Below are 16,739 nucleotides of genomic sequence, written 5' to 3'. Positions count from 1 at the left end.
TATATTACCAACACCAAAGAAAAAAGAAAAATTGGGACTTCCCTGGTGGCGTGGTGGTTAAGAATCCACCTGCCAATGCAGGGGACATGGTGGGTCCAAGCCCTGGTTCAGGAAGATCCCACATGCCATGGAGCAACTAAGCCCGTGCGCCACAACTGAGCCTGTGCTCTAGAGCCTACGAGCCGCAACTACTGAGCATGCGCAACACAACTACTGAAGCCCACATGCCCTAGAGCCCTCATGCCACAACTACTGAGCCCGTGTGCTGCAACTACTGAAGCCCATGGGCCTAGAGCCTGAGCTCCGCAACAAGAGAAGCCACGGCAATAAGAAGCCCGCATGCTGCAACAAAGAGTAGTCCCCGCTCACCGCAACTAGAGAAAGCCCACATGCAGCAACGAAGACCCAATGCACCCAAAAATAAATTAATTAATTAATGAAAAATAAAAAGATAACTTAAAATGTTTTTTCTTTTAAAAATAAAAAGAATAAAAGAAAATACCAGTACTAATCTTGCAAACATTAAAAAGATAATAAAATACTATAAACAACTCTATACACATAAATATGACAGTGAAATAGAAAAAAAAAAAAAGACTAATTCCTCCAAAATCAGAAACTACAAAAACACACCCAAAATGAAATACATTACCTTAATAGTCCTTTAATTGTTAAAGAAATTGAATGTAGATAAAACCCTAAAATTCTGTACAACTGAAACTAATATTGTAAATCAACTACAGCTCAATTTTTTAAAAAAAGACCTTCTGGGGCTTCCCTGGTGGCACAGTGGTTGCGAGTCCGCCTGCCGATGCAGGGGACACGGATTCGTGCCCTGGTCCAGGAGGATCCCACGTGCCGCAGAGCGGCTGGGCCCGTGAGCCATGGCCACTGAGCCTGCACGTCCAGAGCCTGTGCTCTGCAACAGGAGAGGCCACAACAGTGAGAGGCCCATGTACCGCAAAAAACAAAACAAAACAAAACAAAACTTCTGAAACAGAAAAGTCAAAACCCAGATGATTTCACTGGAAAATCCTACTAAAATTTACAGAATGAAACCATTTCTACCTGATCCGTGACAGAAAATAGAAAACGAAGGAATACTTACAAACTCATTTTATGAAACCAGCATTACAATAAAACCAAACAAAAACAATACGAGGGGAAAAGACGATGGATCTAGAATGAACATAGGGCTTCCCTGGTGGCGCAGTGGTTGAGAGTCCGCCTGCCGATGCAGGGGACACGGGTTCGTGCCCCAATCTGGGAAGATCCCACATGCCGCGGAGCGGCTGGGTCCGTGAGCCATGGCCGCTGAGCCTGCGCTCCACAACGGGAGAGGCCACAACAGTGAGAGGCCCACGTACCGCAAAAAAAAAAAAAAAAGAATGAACATAGATGCAAAAACACTCAACAGAATATTAGCAAATCAAATCTAGCCCTATATAAAAAGGATAATACACACCATAACCAAGTGGGGCTTATACCAGTAATACAAGGCTGATTTTATTTGCAAAAAATCAATCAATGTAATCTACCACACTAACAGTTTAAAGAAGAAAAACAATCACAAGACCATATAAATGAAAAAAAAAACATTTGACAATATTCAAGATGACTTCATGATAAAAAATTCCAGCAAAAAAGAATATAAGGACATTTTTTCAATCTTATAAAGGGCAAACAAAACAAAATCTAGGACTAGTCAGTGCAGTAAGTACAATAGAGCAAATCAGACATGACTTAAGATAGGATTAGCAGGACTTCCCTGGTGGTCCAGTGGTAAAGAATCTGCCTTCCAATGCAGGGAACATGGGTTCAATCCCTGGTTGGGGAACTAAGATCCCACATGCCTCAGGGCAACTAAGCCCCAGCGCCGCCACAACTACTGAGCCTCAACTAGAGAGCCTGCATGCTGCAAACTACAGAACCTACACACTCTGGAGCCCACGTGCCACAACTAAAGAGAGAAAACCCACACGCCACAACTAGAGAGAAGCCCCGAGCTGCAACAAAAGATCCCGCATGCCTTAACGAAGATCCTGAGTGCCACAACTAAGACCTGAAGCAGCCAAACAAACAAACAAAAAAAAGAAAGGATTAGCAAATGGATTAGAAAAAACCAATTAGAATTCTAAAAAGGATGAAAAGAAAATATAGTAGAGAGGGTTTTAGACATAGAACTAAAGGGAGAAGATCTAATATATATACATATATATATATATATATGTATATATATATATATTTTTTTTTTTTTGGTTGCATTGGGTCTCCGTTGCGGTGAGCAAGGGCTACTCTTCGTTGTGGTGTGTGGGCTTCTCATTGCAGGGCTTCTCTTGCTGTAGAGCACGGGCTCTAGGCCCACAGGCTTCAGTAGTTGCAGCACGCGGGCTCTAGGACATGCGGGCTTCAGTAATTGTGCTGCGGGAGCTCAGTAGTTGTGGCACATGGGCTTAGTTGTTCCATAGCAATGTGGGATCTTTCCGTACCAGGGCTCGAACCCGTGTCCCCTGCATTGGCAGATGGATTCTCAACCACTGCGCCACCAGAGAAGTCCTAATATATTTAATGTATTGCAATGAGAACCCCACACACCACAACGAAGAGTAGCCCTTGCTCACAGCAACGGAGACCCAATGCAACCAAAAAAAAAAATATATATATATATACATATATATATATATATATGTATATATATATATATTTTTTTTTTTGGTTGCATTGGGTCTCCGTTGCTGTGAGCAAGGGCTACTCTTCGTTGTGGTGTGTGGGCTTCTCATTGCAGGGCTTCTCTTGCTGTAGAGCACGGGCTCTAGGCCCACAGGCTTCAGTAGTTGCAGCACGCGGGCTCTAGGACATGCGGGCTTCAGTAATTGTGCTGCGAGAGCTCAGTAGTTGTGGCACACGGGCTTAGTTGTTCCATAGCAATGTGGGATCTTTCCGGACCAGGGCTCGAACCCGTGTCCCCTGCATTGGCAGATGGATTCTCAACCACTGCGCCACCAGAGAAGTCCTAATATATTTAATGTATTAGTCTCACGAGGTCAATGGGGCAGAAACAATATTTGAAGAGCTATTAGCTGAAAATTTTCCAGATTTGATGAAATACATCAACTCACAAATTCAAAAATTTCAAAAGTCCCAAACGGGATTAAAAAGAAAAACAAAGGACACCAAGACACAACACAGTAAAACACCAGAAAGACAAGAAAAACCTTACAAGCAGCTAGAGGGAAAAAAATTAAAATACAACTTCTAAAGAAGCAACAAGCTGGCAGCTCACTTCTCAACACAAACAGTGGAGGCAAGAAGATAAAGGAGTGATATCTTCAAGATGCTGAAAAGAAAATACTGCCATCCTCAACCTATGCAACCTAAGCAAAAATGTCTTTCAAGAATGAAACACAAAAGGGACTTCCCTGGTGGCCCAGTGGTTAAGAATCCGCCTTCCAATGCAGGGGATGCTGGTTCGATCCCTGGTAGGGGAACTAAGATCCCACATGCCGTGGGGCAACTAAGCCGGCGCGCTCTAGAGCCCGCACACCACAATTAGAGAGCAGACACACACACAATGGAATATTACTCAGCCATAAAAAAAGAATGAAATAATGCCATTTGCAGCAACATGAATGGACCTAGAGATTATCATTATCTCTGATTATCATTATCTCTGATGTAAGTCAGAGAGAGAAACACAAATATCATATGATATCACTTATATGTGGAATCTAAAAAAAAAAAAGATACAAATGAACTTATTAACGAAACAGAAATAGACTCACAGACACAGAAAACAAACTTATGGTTACCAAAGGGGGAAGGGGAGGCAGGGATGAAGTAGAAATTTTGAATTAACAGATAAAATAAACAACAAGGACCTACTCTATAGCATAGGGAACTATACTCAATATCTTATACTTGTTATACTTGTAATAACCTATAATGGAAGAGAATCTGAAAAAGAATATACATATATGTATATGTATAACTGAATCACTTTGCTGTATACCTGAAACACTATAAATCAACTGTACTTCAATTTAAAAAAATTTTTTTAATAAATAAATTAAAAATAGCTTTGTGGTATGCAGGTAATGTAAGTCTTAAGAATATAATACTTACATACTTAAATGTATATATTAGAAAAAGAGGCTGGAATGTTTATCTCAAATTAAGAAGAAAACAGCAAAATTAATCCGAATAAAGCAGAAAGAAGGAAATAATAAATCAAGAATAAGAGTTAATGAAATATAAAATAAATATATAACAGAAAGAACTGGTAAAGTTAGAAGTGGGTTATTTTAAAAGATTAATTAGGTTGATAAACCTCTACTGAAGGAAAAGAGGAGCCACAAATAACCAATGATAGTAAAGAGTAAAGAAGCAATATAACAGATGCTGCAAACCTCAAAAACATAGTAAGAGGTGGCTCTGAACAATTTTAAATTAATAAATTTGAATATCTACACAAAAGAATATATTCTTACAAAAATAACTACCCAAAACTCATTCAGGAAAAAAATACAGATAAGCATTCTGAAATCAAATAAGCCTCCTCCATGAGGCCTCTGTCCACTTTACCAAAATGGTAAGAGGGGTTATCTCTGGATTGTACAATTACAAATGATTTTATCTTTCTTCTACATTTTTCAAACTATCTACAAGGGCATGTGTTACTTTTTAAATTTTAAGGGGAGAAAAAAGAACTTGGAGCCTTAGGTTCCAGTCCTTTTTTTTTCCTCTCTCATTGAAGTATAGTTGATTTACAATATTATGTTAGTTTCATGTGTAGAGCACAGCGATTCAGTATTTTAATGGAGTATAATTATAGATTATACTCCATTAAAAGTTATTACAAGATAATAGCTATAATTCCCTGTGTTTTACAATATATCCTTGTTGCTTACCTATTTTATATATAGTACTTTGTATCTCTTAATCCCATTCTTCTAATTTGCCCCTCCCTCCTTCCCTCTCCCCTTTGGTAACCACTAGTTTGTTTTCTATATCTGAGTCTGTTTCTGTTTTGCATATCATTTGTTTACATTAATTTTTAGATTCCACATATAAGTGATATACAGTATTTGTCTTTTTCTGACTTATCTCACTAAGCATAGTATTCTCTAGGTTCATCCACATTGCTACAAATGGCAGAATTTCATTCTTTTTTATGGTTGAGTACTATTCCATTGTGCATATATATGTATCACATCTTCTTTATCCATTCATCTGTTGATGGACACCTGGGTTGCTTCCGTATCTTAGCTATTATAAATAGTGCTGCTATAAACATTGGGGTGCAGGTGTCTTTTCAATTTAGTGTTTTCATTTTTTCTGGATATATACTCAGAAGTGGAACTACTGGATCATATGGTAGCTCTATTTTTAGTTTTTTGAGGAACTGTTTTCCATAGTGGTTGCATGACCATTTACATTCCTACCAACAGTGTACAAGGGTTCCCTTTTCTCTACATACTCTCTAACATGTATTTGTAGACTTTTTGATGACAGCCATTCTGACAGGTGTGAGGTGATATCCTGTTGTTTTTATGTGCATTTCTCTAATAATTATCAATGTTGAGCATTTTTTTATATGCCTGTTAGCCATCTGTATGTCCTCTTTGGAAAAAAATGTCTATTCAGGTCTTCCGCCCGTTTTTTTTATTAGGTTGTTTTTTTGATTTTTTTTTTTACCTATATATTTTGGAAATTATCCCCTTGTCAGTCATATCATTTGCAAATATTTTCCATTCCATAGGATGTCTTTTGGTTTTGTTGATGATTTCCTTTGCTGTGTAAAAGCTTTTAAGCTTAATTAGGTCCCATTTGTTTATTGGTTCCAGTCTTAATTCTGCCACAGGGTCTGCTATGTAGCTTTGATTAAATTCTTTAATTCCTGGATCTAAAATTCCTATACTAGATCTAAATTGTAAAACATTTCATTTCATATACCAATACAACATACAAGATGGATATTAATCCTTCCATTTCAAAAAAAATTGTGTTTCTATATATCAACCACATGCAACTGGCACTATTAAATACTACCAGAAAGAAGGGCTGTAATTCAACTACTTTACCAATTTAACTACTTTATACCTTAAAACAACATACACCAACAGTGTACAACAGTGCATATTTAATAGCTGGTTTGCCTTAGAGGGTATGCCTAGGCACTCAAATATTTTTTGAATCAAGGATGACCAGGAAGTTAGGCTAAACAAAATTCTACTAGGAAAAGGAAACTTTCCTTCTTACTTTCTATATTTCAACATTGTTTGAATTATGAGTTTTTCACAATGTAGATATTATATTAATAATGTTAAAACAAAAAATTGAGTTCTTTATGTTTTTTTTTGCTTTTTGATTTTAATGGCCAAATTGGGCTTTTGATTATATAAAATTTTTCTAGCATAAAACGACAGCCATGTTTAAATGTTCCATTGGTCTATGTATTAAAACATTCTTCTTTTTTCTTTGGCTGCACCCCACGGCTTTCCCAGACCAGGGACTGCACCCTCATCCTCGGCAGTGAAAGCAAGGAGTCCTAACCACAGGACCACCAGGGAATTCCCAACATTCTTAAAATCACTTTTCAGAAAGTAACACACCATTGTAAAGCAATTATACCCCAATGAAGATGTTAAAAAAAAAAAAAGAATATTCCTTTGGCTGATTTCAGTTTACCACCAGGTGGGGCAACCACCTCAATCTTGTCTTTGTCAGCCTCCTCAATTTTCAATTCCAGGCCCAGCTCAGCTATTTTTTAAAATCTGTAACTCTTAAAATAAAAAATCTCTACAAGGCTTCCATGGTGGCGCAGTGGTTGAGAATCTGCCTGCCAATGCAGGGGGCACGGGTTCGAGCCCTGGTCTGGGAAGATCCCACATGCCGCGGAGCAACTAGGCCCGTGAGCCACAACTACCGAGCCTGCGCGTCTGGAGCCTGTGCTCTGCAACAAGAGAGGCCGCGACAGTGGGAGGCCCGCGCACCGCAAGGAAGAGCGGCTCCCTGCTCGCCGCAACTAGAGAAAGCTCTCGCACAGAAACGAAGACCCAACACAGCCAAAAAATATAAATAAATAAAATTTTTTTTAAAAATCTCTACAGTCCAGGTATTAGGTTAATCTCTAATTTTTTATGTATTAAAGTCTTTCAAAGGCAAAATTGTGAAAAGTTTAGAACTGCTTAACAGGCACATAATTTGTCAATTCCTCTCAATACATTAATATGCATCCTTAGATTAAACCAGACCAGCTAAGCTTTATACCTGGATTGTATTCTCTTAGCTCTCCCTGCCTCCATCCTATAAAATTCATTTATCTAAATATGGCCTAATGCCATTGACCTATATCAAAAAGTATTGTAAAAAAATAGCCTTATAAAAGTGGTCACCATATTTACTCTAAGGATGTTGTATATTACACTAAGCGCCGTTTCTATTTACTAATTTACTGGGTACTATTTTGTACCCAATAAAATAGTACAAAATAGTACCCAATAAATTTTTGTTCTAGGTGCTAATGAAATAGCAGTAAAGGGTATTGAAGGCACTCAGGTCTTTTCTCTGAGTGAAAAAAGAAGTCATTTGAAAATTTTGAACGAGAGACTAATAAGATCCGATTTATACAGTAACAGGATCATTCCACTATTATGTTGAAAATAAACTGAAGAAGTGTAAGACTAAAGGCAGAGAAGGCAAGGAGACCTGTTAAGAGCCTATTGCCATAATCTTGGAAAGAGATGATGGTGTCCTGGACCAGGGTGGTAGCAGCACAGGTGATAAGTGGACAGATTCTGGATGCATTTTGAAGGTATAGCCAACAGAAGTTGCCAACATTAGATCTGGGGTGTAAATTAAAGAAAACAGTGAAAGATTCCAAGGGAACTGGGGAAAAAAAAAAAAGGTAAGGTAGCCATTTACTGCTTTAGAGAAGGCTGGAGGAAGAGAATGTTATGAGACAGCTATTAGACATTCAAAAGGGAGATGTCAAAGAAAAGCTGGATACAGAAATGTGAAATCAGGTTGAGAAGGAGTACTTAAGGGAAGTAAAGGACAACCAGGAGAGCTAAGTAAAGAAACTATTTCACTGAGGAAGAAAAAGCAATTTTACAAGACAGAAAAGGAGAAACTGTTAGAGCAATGTGCTTGAGTAGATAAGAGGGGATGGGACCTGGGATATTAATTGGGGTTTCTCACAACTGCAGCAGTATTGACATTTTAGGCTGAGTAATTCTTCATTGTGGGGAGCTGTCTTGCACATAATAGGATGTTTATCAGGGTCTCTGGCCTCTGCCCACTAGATGCTAGTCCTTCCCTACAACCTTGTCAACAATCAAAAATGTCTCCAGACACTGCCAAACGTCCCATGCGGCAAAATCACTCCCAATTTAAGATCATCGGTACCAATGGAGGAACTGGCCTTTCCTGGAAACACTGACAATTCATCCATATAAAAGATGCTATGGTTACAGTACATGATAGTAATTTTAATATCTCCTTCTGATTAGATCCTCCTAAGTACAGATATAGTCAAGGCCAGAGAAGACATGAGGAAGGTGCCAGCATATAACAAAACCGAAGTCATTACTCCTAGGAAAATGTCAGCATTTTGTTATTGAAATGCAGAGACCATATAAGCTATGTGTGTCTTTGAACTCAGTCTAAGCCAAAACTTTTATGTTTGGGGGCGGGGGTCCAATCTATGTCCCCTTGCATAATGCCCATATAGTTTCAGGTTTCCTGGGTTTCTTCTAAAATCACAAGAGGAAAACGTCATGACTTAGTATGAATTAAATTAAATATCATTCCTGAGAAGGCTCAATTTTTAGAGGAATAGCCCAAAAGGAACACATCTCCAATGATAATCTAAGAGGATGATATTTATGCCTTTCAAATCACCCCACCAAATTATCATTTAGTGTTTATAAAGGAGTCTGGTTCTATTCAGTGACCCCTTTATACCTAATGACTTCTCCATCAAAGAGATATGAGCTAACCATATTTTTAGGTGTTTAGGATGGAGGCAAAGGGGAGCATTAAAGGAGCCTTTAGCAATCATGAAATGAGAAAGTTTGAGAATAAAAGCAGTCAATTGGTTTCACATATTATACGTCAAGTGCCGGGGTTACATGAGCTATCTCTAAGAGCAAGAAAATACAATCACACCACCTGTGAAAGGTGCACCTGCCTCCCTGCTTCCTCAATAACAAGTCCTATCCTGTTATATCACAAATTAGGGATCCAGAGCAAAAATAAAATGAAAAAAGGATACTACAAACTCAAAAAGATTGAAAACCCTAAAACTTCTATTAAAATATTTAGTTTCCAAACTTGTTTAAAAAATAAGCCACAAAAAAATGAGCTAGGAGAGCCTTACTTGAATGTGAATTACAGATATTCTCTATTTTATCCCCTTTTAAACACTGCCTTGCTTTCTATCACAGAAGGAAATTGGTCAGGCACGACTTGTTTTTCCACTGCACCATTACTGTTGTAACCCAACATCCTATACTCTTTTTGATGATTAAATACTGAGACTCTGGACCGCCCTGGTGGCACAGTGGTTGAGAGTCCGCCTGCCGATGCAGGGGACGCGGGTTCGTGCCCCGGTCCGGGAAGATCCCACGTGCCGCGGAGCGGCTGGGCCCGTGAGCCATGGCCGCTGAGCCTGCGCGTGCGGAGCCTGTGCTCCGCAACGGGAGAGGCCACAGCAGTGAGAGGCCCGGGTACCGCAACAAAAAAAAAATACTGAGACTCTGATTTGTTCTAAAAGTTTCTCAAGATCCAAATTAAGATACTGATTATAATTTCTTCTTTTAATTGAAGTATTTACATATTTACAATGCTGTGTTAGTTTCAAGTGTACAGCAAAGTGATTCAGTTATACATATGTATGTATATATTCTTTTCCAGATTCTTTTCCATTATAGGCTATTACACGATATTGAGTATAGTTCCCTGTGCTCTACAGTAGGTCCTTGTTGTTTACTTATTTTATACATAGTCGTGTGTATGTTAATCCCAAACTCCTCATTTTTCTCCCCCCATCCCCACTATCCCCTTTGATAACCATAAGTTTGTTTTCTATGTCTGTGGGTCTATATCTGTTTTGCAAATAAGTTCGTTTGTATCAATTTTTTAGATAATTTCTAAAGTCATCCTTCAACTACTCAAAAAGCTAAGAACAGAAAGTAAAGGAGTAAATCTATTTAGTGGGTGGTTGAATACCATCACCCTGGCCCGTCTCCCACTCTGCACTGTACTCTGGCAGTACCATCTACCAGATACTGAGGATACAACCATAAACAAGAGCCTCCTTCTCGACTGTGAGCCCGAAGAACCACTTCACAAAGGCTCTGCATGGCTTAATCCCTGAGGCAGAAAGGAAGTCAGGCTCCCTGACTGTAGAGTCTGACCAACAGTCTTGTACATACATACAAGTGGCAGGGCACAGAGGCGCTAGACCTATATCCTCACCACAATCACTTTATGTTTCTGGTCCATCTTCTCTTTTGCCCCTTGGAAATCTCTACAGAGGTCTGTAGAAATGCCATCCAAGGTCTGAATAGTTAAAGAGAACCTAATTTAAGAACCTCATTTTACAGATGAAAAACCTAAAAAGTTTCAGCAATTTGGCCAATGTCATATAAGTAGTTGGTCTCTGACTTCCCATTTCTGAGGAGGCATTATTTGGGGTTATACCGGAGTTTCAGGGTAGCTGCTAGGAGTCTTCTCACTCTAGAAGGCAGGCTAATTAACAATCTACCTAGGGACATAAGTAAAAACTTATAGAACCTCATATTCACCTACAGGCTGACAGCAAACACAAGGCCACAAACTCTAAAAGATATCAATTTAAATAAACAAGAAGCTACTCTCCAAGAATAAATGGGCCAATTTCTCTTGGGAAACAAGCCCGTTTTAAATTCTTGACTTCTGTCCTTCCCTTTATTCTCAGCATATGCTGTCAATAGGTAAAGTCATTATACCTATTGATAACTAGCCAGTACAAAAGCATTTTTCTGTCTAACTCTCCAATTCCCCTGGCCAAAAGTGATCTCTTATTCCTTCTGAATTCCCACAAGAATTTAAGTGCCTCACAATACCACACAGCTGAGCTGCTGTGGGTAAGTATATATCTTAACTCCCCTAGTAGATAGATTACCAGCTTCCTAAACTTTTTTAATAAACTGCCTGAAATCTGGACTATTTTTTTTGTTCTTTTTTATTATTTTTCTTAATCTCCACAGAGCCACACACATCCATGTGTTCAGCAAACATTTGTAAATGTATAAACAAGCTGATTATTTTCAGAGTTCGGTGTTGCCATAATTCTAGGACTAGAATGTTATTATGCTACAGTAGAATAAAAATATATCTAAATGCCAAAAAAAGGTCATATATAACATGTAACATAACATTATCGTCTAACTTTTAAATAAATGTTTTTTCATTCATTTCATTCACTACTAGAAAAAACAAAAACAACAAAAGTCAAGAATGTCAGAATACAAATATATTTTCCTAAAAAGCTAAGGGTAATGTTTGCAAATCGTATCTTTCAAAATTCTAACAGTATTCGCTACTTAATAAAGAAGCCCTGTGGGGTGTTTTTTAAGTCCTGTGTTTTGTTTTGTTTTGTTTTTTTAATCACTTTTGTGAAGGAACAGTCACCCAATAATGTATCCTTTATATCACACCACTCCTTGGCTTTTGTTGTTCTTACCATCTAGAAATGCCTAATACTACTCTGTCTTTCCAAGTGTCAATCTTTCATGAAATCTTTTATCTTCCCAACTGCATGTGATCTCTTTCACCTGACTTACATTGTAATTATGTACATCATTTTTTAGCTCTGCCAGTATATTATAAGCCCCCTGAAAGTGGAAATGACTTATTAATTTTTGTAAAGTTTTTTCATCAATGTATTGAATTCATATCAGAATGGAGTAACATCAACTGCCCCTATATGTCTGAAAATATAGTCTGTACCCCTTAGGTGAAAAAAATATTTTAATTATATTAATAATCATCATGTACCATCACTATTTTAATTAATATTCTAATGCTTACAGAAAAGTAAAATAAAAAAAAAACTAAGGACTATTTTCAGAAAGTAATAAACAACATAAATAAGGAGAAATTTAAACTATCTGTTGCATTAAGCCTTAAAACAGCCACTTACCTGTAAGAAGGTAGTTGGAAATGTATCGATGGCAAAATAAACTACAACAAAACTTATACATCAACCTTTGGACTACCTGGGACCTGACTTATTACAGGATAACAATATTTCCCAGGACTTAGATCTTACATTGAAAAGAACAGAATGATCAAAAGGTGATATTTATACAAGTGTATTTATAAAATTACAATTGAGTGTTTTAAAAAAACTCCTAACTGCCAAAACACAAGTAAAAACCATCACAGCCCACATGCTAGCACTAAAAGTACTCATCACTGGGTTTGTCCACTACCAACTGCATCACCATATCAACACAGTAGAGATCGTGCCCTGACAACATAACCAAGCCCAGCCGATTCACCGATTCGGCTGGGCAACCGATTCACTGCCCAGCCGATCACACCACCACCACCCACCACCTCCCATGCACAAGTGCAATATATATATATAACAGATTGTCTTTCAATTACAATGTCATGAACACTTCAAAATTCTTTTAGAACAATTCCTTTTCAAAAACTTTGCTTATATTGGGGCTTCCCTGGTGGCACAGTGGTTGAGAGTCCGCCTGCCGATGCAGGGGACACGAGTTCGTGCCCCGGTCCGGGAAGATCCCACATGCCGCAGAGCGGCTGGGCCCGTGAGCCATGGCCACTGGGCCTGCGCGTCCGGAGCCTGTGCTCCACAACGGGTGAGGCCAAAGCAGTGAGAGGCCCGCGTACCAAAAATTAAAAAATAAATAAAAAATAAAAAATAATTAAAAAAAAAAACTTTGCTTATAGACTCTGAAATAAATGATCTGCCCTATTTTGAAAAGGTCCTCAGGTTACCACTGGCTAGCTCCAAGACAGTCTTACCTTCTACACTGGCCATGTCTAGACCCTCCCCACATATACACACCCTTCAGAGCAAGAACTCTGACAGGAAAGAAACATGCTACAGAGAAAAGCCGACCAGATGAGAAGTCACAAGACCTCCATTCCAGTCCCGGCTGGTCCCCTTGTTAGTCATCTGACCCAGAACTAAAGTTTTTTCATCTGATTGCTATACAAATCAAATGGCATGCTCTACATAAAGGAGTTTTACCTTTTCTTTTAATTTCATTTTTACTATACTAACACAGGCATTGAAATAACTGTTAGCTGATTCCTGAGTACTTGAAAACAGCTTGTTCTCATTTTTTCAAGCAACTCTGTTCTTCATAGAGTCCAAAAGGTGATTTCTAGTTCAAGGCAAAATTATAACTGGATCAGTGTATTCAAAACTAAGATATTGGGACTTCCCTGGTGGTCCAGTGGGTAACACTCCATGCTCCCAATGCAGGGGGCCAGGGTTTGATCCCCAGTCGGGGAACTAGATCCCACATGCATGCCACAACTAAGAGTTGACATGCCGCAACTAAGAAGCCTACATGCCGCAACTAAAGATCCCACATGCCGCAACTAAGACCAGGCACAACCAAAATAAATAAATAAATATATTTTTAAAAACTAAGATATTAAAATGAGATGGTGTGCAACATGGGTGTGTAAATGCCAAAGGGCCAAAATAATCAGTGTCACAGGCAGGCATCCTAAACCAGGTAAATTCTGAGTCATTATTTGGGAAAACAAAACACAAGAATTCTCTTGTTGCAACATAAAAATGTAGGCTAGAGTGAGAAGATTGGTATGTCTAGAGCAGAGGGGCCAAGGTGAGGAGTATATATAATCAAATGTAAAGTCAAAGATGGCAGAAGAATATCTGACAAATTTAAATTTCACAGCACAGCTCTTAGAAACAACTACATACTCTTGAGCCAAGAATGATATGGTGAAATGCTATTTGAAGATTATTATACCAGCAGCTGTGTGGAGGATGAATTGAAGTGATCAGAGATGTCAGGAAACCAGCTTGGAAGTTTTTAATATTAAGTAATACAAATAAGGTTCTACAATAATCTGGTAACTAAGAACATGAAAAGGGGTAAATCTGGTAGTCACTGCAGAGAGTCAGCTAGATTTGGTGACAGGTTGAAAGAGGGAGGTGGAAAAAGATTTGAAAATGATTCCAAGGACCTGGTCATGGGCAGCCTACAGCATAACCACACCTGTGCAGCACTAATGGTTCTGGCACTGGCTTTTCCAGACTGCACCTGAACCTGTTTAGCCCTATACACCAGCCTCACAATGAGACACCACTCTACCTTAGATGGAAACAGAAAACTACCACGACCATAATAGTGTGGAGATACCCCATAATCCAAGAGTCCAGATTCATTTCTTGATGGAGAAAGCCTGTTCTTCTAACCCTGGGGAACTTCCTCCCCACATACACAACTGGGGGAGAGGGAAATTTCTTCTCTCTATGCCCCCCAAATTGTCTACACACTTGAAGCCCAAGCTCAACACTATATGGATCTTTCAGGTCACAAGTACACAAAACACAGATGACACCATTGATAGGGATAGGTGTAACAATATAAGTCAGGCAAATTATATATTTTAAGGGTTCATTCTAAACTGGTACAAAGCCAAGTTGATTACATTTAAAATTAAAATGGCCAAAAAACAATCTTGTGGGGTTATTTCTAATGTATCACAATGTTAGATAAATTCTGCTCCTGAATGCACTGTGCTACATAATGATTCTGCAGTTTTGCAGAAGCTTTTCTTATTTCTGCAGCTTTACAAACATGCTACTGGAAAGCAGACATCAGATCAGAGTGTTTCCCTTGTCTAAAAAGCATACCGTTATGCTATTTCCAATTTCATCAAAGAGAATGATGATTAACAACAATGTGTATTTAATCGAGGTCTAATTGTCTACAGTTCCTTCCAAGGAGGACCATATCTAAATTTAACACACAAAAGAAACTCATGTTAATCCATGGGAGTCTCTCTGTGGGTAAATGAAGCTCTAGAGCTTGGTTTGAATTGGCTATACTAACAACATTCCATTCTCAAAAGGATTAATCCATCCAAGCTCCTTGAGAAACATGTCTATTTCATCCAGATTTTTAAGAGGTTCTAACACATTATCGTTTACATACACTTTTTTAATCTCACAAACAGGAAAAACACTGTTATAAAATTTTCACATTGCCCTATCTTTAAAACAAACCAACCAGCCTACCTTGCAAACGGATTAAAATATTATCTAGGGAGGTTACCAAACCGTGATCTCGTCATAAATAAGAGCTCTCCAGGCCGCTGTCACTCTAATTATTCTATTCTAAATTTCTCGGAGGCAGAGAATGAATTTTTCCATTTTCTTGTTGGAATTAAGGTTCTGCATATCAGGAGGTACGGAGGGTTGGGCTTAAAGCCACCGGCTCCAGCGGCTCCTCAATGTCCTAACACAACGGGCAGGGGGAGCCAGACGCAGCATCGCCTCCACGCTCCGCGAGGAGACAAGACCGAGTCTCTGCGCCTCCAAGCCCAGAGCAGGTGCGAAACGGACGCAGGTGCGAAACGGACGCTCTGGGCTTTCAGCGGTTTCACCTTCCTCCACCACAGACCTGGGGCCATCCTAGGAGACGAACCGTCTGGTGCAGTCACGCCCGGGGCCCGTTTGCTGAGGGCGGACAGGGCGGTGGATTCCTCAACCTTTCCCCTGACTGGGAATTTCCTACAGCAGCCGCAGGAATCACAGTCCCACGGCCCGCCCCGCTAAACTGGGGTGCAAAGGGGACTCGGGTGGGGCCTAGCAACACCTCGCAGCCTCCCGGGGAGGCGTGGGCCGGGGACAGGGGGTCTTGGCCCCCGCGTAGAGGCTGCGGTCTCTCCCCCTCGGGCTCCCGGACACCGCTCACCGTGAAGGGGACATCTTCGACGCTGCCCACCGAATAGCAGTTGTCTCCAGGGTTGACAGCTCCGGTGAGGACCTGATGTAGATGCATCTCTAGAGCCCCGGCTGGCCAGGCGAACGCACTAGAAGACTGAACGAGCCCCGCTCCCGGCCCTCCTCCGCCCGCGAGAGCGCTTCCCGCTCCGCCTCCCTCGGGACCCACCCCGCCGCGGCTCGGGCTTAAGGCCTCGCCCCCCTTTTGCCTTCCCCCAGCCTGGTCCCAGCCATGGGAGCTCCTCGACCGCCGCCGCCGCCGCCGCCGCCGCCGCCGCCGCCCGGATCGCCGCTCGGCTGCGGAAGTGCCCGGATGCTCCCACTGCCTGCTGCACCGGCGCACAAATGCGGGAGGAGGGCAAGGGTGCTTGTGAAGTGGGGAGGGCGGAGGGGGAGGGGCTGGGGAGCGCGCGGCCGGGCGCGTGCTGGAAGGGACGCTCCACCCGAGGGAGATGGGCGGCGCGCGCGTCCACCCTGCGGGCAGCGCCAGTCGACTGGTAGGGTAAACCCCTCCTTCCGCTGCTAAACCCTTAGCTCAGTCCTCCCCCACCCCGCGTTTGCGCGTGCGCGCGCAGAGGTTTCCAGGGCAATTGCGCGCGCCGCGCGGATCCTTGTCCCGGGATTGCGCGCGCAGAGGTGCGGGAATTCCCTTGGAGCCTCCAGGCTGCGGCCGCTGGGGGCGGTCGTGGGGGTGGCCGCAGGGCGGAGCGGAGGTCGCTCCGGGCCAAGC

The 16,739-nt window shown here is 40.8% G+C and overlaps 1 protein-coding gene across 1 annotated transcript in view; it reads right to left on the bottom strand.

The window, feature by feature from the left end:
- The window catches only part of DMXL2 (Dmx like 2), a 153,023-nt gene extending 136,748 nt beyond the window's left edge, over positions 1-16,275 (bottom strand). Inside the window, exon 1 of the mRNA XM_024761857.1 lies at positions 15,981-16,275. Coding sequence (XP_024617625.1) covers positions 15,981-16,067 — 87 coding nt within the window. The 5' untranslated portion in view covers positions 16,068-16,275. The remainder of the gene's footprint in view (positions 1-15,980) is intronic.
- Between the last annotated feature and the right edge of the window lie 464 nt (positions 16,276-16,739).

Source organism: Neophocaena asiaeorientalis, unplaced genomic scaffold (assembly GCF_003031525.2).
Source record: "Neophocaena asiaeorientalis asiaeorientalis breed wild unplaced genomic scaffold, Neophocaena_asiaeorientalis_V1.1 scaffold506, whole genome shotgun sequence".
Classification (NCBI taxonomy): domain Eukaryota; kingdom Metazoa; phylum Chordata; class Mammalia; order Artiodactyla; family Phocoenidae; genus Neophocaena; species Neophocaena asiaeorientalis.
The sequence above is the reverse complement of the archived record's forward strand: the minus strand, read 5'-3'. Positions and strand labels throughout refer to the sequence as shown.